General features: G+C 37.7%; 1 protein-coding gene across 2 annotated transcripts in view; it reads right to left on the bottom strand.

Moving 5' to 3' along the window:
• Positions 1-4584: 4584 nt before the first annotated feature.
• Positions 4585-6000, bottom strand: part of LOC147886747 (transcription factor) — a 95348-nt gene continuing 93932 nt past the window's right edge. The window contains exons 5-6 of one of the 2 annotated variants that reach the window (XM_087395753.1): positions 5185-5240; positions 4585-5052 (exon numbers count right to left, since the gene is read on the bottom strand). In XM_087395753.1, coding sequence (XP_087251879.1) covers positions 4944-5052; positions 5185-5240 — 165 coding nt within the window. In that variant the 3' untranslated portion in view covers positions 4585-4943. The remainder of the gene's footprint in view (positions 5053-5184; positions 5241-6000) is intronic. The other variant, XM_087395752.1, reaches the window with a different exon arrangement.

Raw genomic sequence — 6000 nt, 5'->3', positions numbered from 1 at the left:
CACAACATTCAATGGCTGCCATAAAGATTCATCATCAGGAAGATCCCTCCACTTGTAGCACTCCGCATAGGTTTTGTTTTGGAGTACCATGGTCCCCGAACCCCAAGATTCTTTTTGGAATGTAATGAATATGCCCCTCCTCATCCATGGGAGGAAATTTCTCAAGAACTTGTACCATAGATCCCAAATACTTCTTCAAAAGTGAAACATGAGAGATGCGGTGGATTCTTGAAGATGAGGAAGTTTCAACAGGATACATCTCCAATTTTCCTCAACACTTTAAAAGGACCATAGCATTTGTCGAAAAGTTTAGTATTAGTATATTCCCTTTCAAGAAGCATAATGAGATTTGTGAAGCTTGATGAATACATACTCTCCCTCCTCAAAGTGTAATTCCCTACGGTTCTAGTCTGCATTCACCTCCATGCGAGCTTGAGCTTTGGCCATGTTATCTTTGCATTGCTGTAATAGAGAATTCATGTGGACCAAAGTATCACCTACTTGTTGGCTAGCCAATACTTTATTGACAAGTGTAGAGGGAACATCTACTTTACAACCATATATAGCCTCAAAAGGACTCATTCCAATAGATATATGCTATGTATTGTTATAACAGAATTCAACTAAGTGCAACCACTTATCCCATGTAGTTTGAGTCTAAAATACTCCTCCAACCATCTATTGACTCTCTCAGTCTAGCCATCTATATGACGGTCGTCAACTCTGCTAGGAGTGAGTGTTGTACCCATAGACTTGAACAATTCATGCCAAACAAAATTAGCCTCACAATCGCTAATAATTTCTTGGCACTCCATGCAATTTGAAGACATGTTCCATGAATTGTGATGCAATCAATGAAGTTGAATATTGGGTTTTGGTTGGAGTAAAGTGAGCAACTTTTATAAGCCTATCAACAACAACATATATGTTGTTGCTTCCTTTAGCAATGGCAAGCAATCTAGTGATAAAATCCATAGATATATGAGTCCATTTCACTCTAGAATGGGTAAAATTCTTACTCGATTAGAGGGAGGGCTTTGATCTCTAGTGGTGCTGAAGCAGTCCAACAAGATTAGATTTAGTTCTCTATTTTGTTGACAAGTCTTATGACTCTGCACATAGCTCTAAACATCCTTCCATAGCTCCTTAGAGTAAATACTTTGTTTCTTAATTTGCCTTTTCACCTTATGTCTAAGGTGCCTTGTATATTGGTTTTGACTGTGATTCAAGAACAATCAAATGGTCTGTATCCCTCTTGGGAGGTAGATGTTGAGGAGGGTCAACAAAAAAATTAGCAGCCTAATGTAGTAACTTCTACCTGTGTTTGTCCACCACCACTAGTCCATTACCATCCTTTATTTTGGCCAATTGAATAACATAAAATCCACGCACCCTTTAGGTCTCTTGCCAATCTTTTTTATGAAATGATTATAAACTTAGGGGATTTAACTCTCATCAAAGGTATTTGCTTGCCAAAATGCAAAAACTCCACATTCATGTTGTCCAAATCCATTGAAAAATCACCTAGAGACTTAAACAGTTCATAGCCCAATGCAATGCTAATTGGTCCCATATCAAGGACAAATACATCTACAATAAAAGTATAGTATTTTGAAAGTCGTATTTAAGTGACCTAACAATATGGATTAATGATGACCATTAGTTACCTCAACTCTAAGACCGTGCTCCAATGTTGTTGGATGTAACCTTACTTCTTCAATACACCTAGAATTGATGAAATTGTGGGTGCTATATGATAGAAATTGATTGAGTGTCCCAAGAATTCCCGTCTCTGTCTTCACGAAAATCGTCATTAATAATTTCCAGATTCCATTGTCGACAAGCTCTTTGGCTCTTTGAATAAAATTTGACATTGATACCAACCAAGCCAAACCAAGCTCTTTGAATGGAATTTGACATTGATATCCACCAAGCCAAGCCACCTAGGTGAAATGGAAAAGAAGCGAGTTTCTTGGAGCTTGGAGGTACTTCATCACCCTCTTTTCTTCATTCACACAAGCATAAAATTCTAAGTTTGCCATTGGTTCATCAAAAATTGTCTCATCGTCAATCTCATGCTAATCTTTGCCTTGGACTTACTAGCATACACTTCTATGCTTCAAAGGTCGCTTTTTCCCACAAAGAAAACATAGATTCTTCTTTATTCCCTTCTCGATAAGAGTCTATGATAGTTCACTAACCACCTTCTCTTTTTTATCCATCATGTCATCCTTTAGAAGAGTTTTCAATGAGGCCTTTCCATCCTCAACCTTGTGGTCTTGGCATGCCTCAAATTACTGCCATATACACTACAATACAAGAGTTGTTGAAGAAATAATTGCCTTGTTGTCATCTAAAATGTTGACTTGGTACAAAAATGACCAATCCCAATGTTATTTTCCCTCGTGTTGTACTTAGGCTCATATAGCTCAATCAATTGCATGGCCTCCTTGGGAGTGCTTGGCCTTTGGGCTGAAACATCTCAAGACAAACTATAGATCATAAATAAACTTGAGCATCCTACTTTTGTCGTGAATATCACGAATTAAAAGAGAGATTCTACAACTGCCTAATATAATTGTTCATTGTTCTCTTGTTGTGTCAAGTCATATCATGTACAAATTTATTAATTCAAGACAAAAGGAGATATGAATGTTTGAAACATTTTAATTTCATAATCATCCCAAGTATCAATTATAATTACGTTCTATTGTAGATTCCTCCACCATGTATGAGCAAAGTCTTCATGATGAAGCTCAGAAAATAAAAGCTGCCCCTTATCCCCTTTTGGGTGTAGTGAGATCTTATCCTCCATTTTACTTATCCAATCACCCAACTCATTGGGTGAGCCAAACTCCCCTTTAAACTTAGAAAGAATGATCTAATCTTTAACATCTTTGCCCTAATGTCAATCTCCCTTTGACTCTGAGGATATCACAATCTATACATATTATTGGAAAGTGAGAGCTGACCTAAGATTAGAAGGAAGCCATGTATACTCATCAAACCTCTAACATGCAACCTCAGTGAGAACTATTACTTTTAAGAGCAATAACTTGTGGATGGACAATTGCTTTATGATTGAATTCCCAAAATACGATCAACCTTCCTTGCGAATGCCATGAAACCCTCAAATTCAATCCTATGCACAAGTTTCTCATCAAAATCAAAACCTCTTCAAAAGTAGGCTTAAGGAGCTCTTCCCTTCATATACTTGAATTCTGTTAAGATATAAAACATTTTACTCACAGTTGGCAAGAGATTTTGCAACCTGAGATCCATTCTCTGATTATGAATCTTGATTTCATCTCCAAATCCTTGGAAAACTTTAAGTAGATGATCCAAATAATTCCTAATTGATTGCTCTTGACATGATTTATTCTGATCTTGACTGATAGCCTTGATAATAACAGTTATTACTACCCTCTGGCACTCCCCTTTGATTAGAAGCTCTAGCAGCCTCCTCTACCATTGATCCCAAACCTAAAAGAGTGATGCTTTAACCCTAATAGTCTTCTCATTTAAGTCACCTGCCATTATGCTTCAATTATCCCTTGTTTTTTGTATTGGTTTCTTGATTTCTTTTTAGGCATTATAATCTCAATATAATCACCAAGTCAAATTCACCAATGACATCCGTGTCCCACAAACTGCAGCAGCGATTAGAATTCCCATGATGCCTGGGAGGGCATACTACCTTCCCCACACCTAAATCCTACTCTGTCACTATCAATAATGTTGCCAAGTGGGAAAAGTTCACAGATTTTTTCCATTTTACTCATTTATGCTCCAAAAATCAAACAAACAAATCACTAGTGTTCCGAATGCAAGAGGTCATCCCAAACGCAATGATGTAAAAATTTCAATCCTGAAAACTTTAAAATTTCAAACAGATTGGCATCTCGTGATTGGATTAATTTCCCGCAGGTGTGCCATGACTCAAGATTACATATTCCAAATTTCAAATTTCAAATGATAAAAATTTCCCATGATTTACAAGCTGATACCAAATGAAGCAGAGGCAGTCCTGACTCTAACTTGGTGAAGACTAGTTTACCAAGAGCTTAGGCAAGACTCAGTAGACACCCAATGGAAACCAAGTACAAAACAGTAATAAAATGTATCTTTCACTTGGAAAAGAATGAGTCATGGGATGGACTCACAATAGTGGCATGTGATGGGCTGCACATGGACAGAATAGGCATGTGATGGGCTGCACATGGACAGAATAGAAAACTCCTTGTTCAGCTTAAGCAAAAGACTCAGCTGTATGAAATCCAAATTCATTTATATGTGTGTGGAACAGCAAGGACCCAATTTAATTTTAAGGCTGGCTGTAGAATTACATGTATATGGGATTATGCCATTACAATGAGTGACACATGGCAGCTTGCTATTAAAAACACTATTCTATATGGGATTAATCCCAAGTGCCACGTGGCATACCCAACAAAGCTTAAACTGAAAGACCACCAAAACAAGACTGAGTAGCCACCCTTGACCTATACATCAAGCCCTATCCAAAAGACACTAGCTATAGCAAACCAAGTAACTAGCCTTTGTTGCACCTCTAGTTTACCAAAGGGATTACGTGACTTTTAAAGTAATGGATTGTGTGCCAAGTGTGCATCCAACTACTAAATACCTTTGAAAGTACCCTTTAGTTCTAAATGAAAGCACCTTAGTTGCTACTTACCTAGATAACCATGACAAGAAGTTCCTAGATATGTGCAAAAGCACACACACACACACAAACACTTCACAGATGTCATTAATCTTCTTCATGAATGAACAAACACAACCACTCAATCTGGTGAAGGATACTTGAAAATACTTTACAGCACCTTCAAACCACGGTGAAATTGTTTCTTGCTGCATCTAACGTCTGGTACTCATACAAAATTTTTCAACTAATTTGCTTCTGTTCGTGGCAATACAAGGAGTCAATATGATGGGCTGAATTCCTCTACTGTCCGAGTTGCTAGAACAAGCACATCCATGAATGCGCTGAAAGAAGCTCGCAGATACCTTGCCTCCACTGCCACGAACTTACTGATTCACAAAAACCAAACCAAAATCCAAAATTGTGATTTGCAGACAAGAGTAAGAAAGAAGGTTATCAGGAAACATGTCAGTTAGCATAGGTTTAGAAGACAAAAAATGCACTAGTGTATGCATACTCACATAATCAGAAGCCTGTCACTCACATACATCTCCCTGTACACTTTGTCAGGTTGTAGCTGGTGATGGTCAAGGACAGATTTTAGCTCCAACAACAGAAACAACTAAACTATACAAATATATCGAGCATGGTATATGTGGCTTTATCCAAAAACATCAACATGCACATAATAATAATTTCTTTGCACATAGACTGAAATACCCTGTGGACGCTCATTATCTCATTGTACATGCTCAAGATCTACCAATTATAACCTTCCGTCGTCCAACTAACAGCCTGCACTCCGGAGGTATGGAGATATGGTATTTTAGGGAGGAAACGGGAGGAATATATCTACAAATTAAGGTTTTTAAGTAAGGCAATACACTTCTTTCCAAATAAGCATAGATTTGTGCATTGAAATTTATTAGCTTTTAGGAAATCTTTAAACTTTTACTTCAATCCATGATAATTCCTTTGCATTTCATGTAATTAAAAATATAAAGAATGCATAGGGTGGGCATTATTGTCAGATGTCTACTTGCTCACTATTGTATGGAAAATGAAGCTCTTTGCTAGTGTCAAGCGATAAAGCTTTCGGCGCACACAATAAGATCTACTTGCAAGCATGGCCTCAACAACCAACATTAAGCAAAATTAAGGGAAGAGCTAAGTAAAGGCGAGTGCAAGAAAGTGACAGCAAAAATTAGGGGAAGAGCTAAGTAAGGGTGAGTGCTAAGTAAGGGTGAGTGCAAGAATGTGATGAGAAGCATTCGGGATGCCTTTTTTGTTAGAGTGTGCAACATGGAGGAGAGTGAGATGGAATCAACCATGTCTAG

The sequence above is a fragment of the Dipteris shenzhenensis genome, chromosome 24 (genome assembly GCF_047967505.1).
Source record: "Dipteris shenzhenensis isolate YYH24624 ecotype China chromosome 24, Dip_SZ_1.0, whole genome shotgun sequence".
Lineage (NCBI taxonomy): Eukaryota > Viridiplantae > Streptophyta > Polypodiopsida > Gleicheniales > Dipteridaceae > Dipteris > Dipteris shenzhenensis.
Note: the sequence above shows the minus strand (reverse complement) of the source record. Positions and strands in the feature narration are given on the sequence as shown.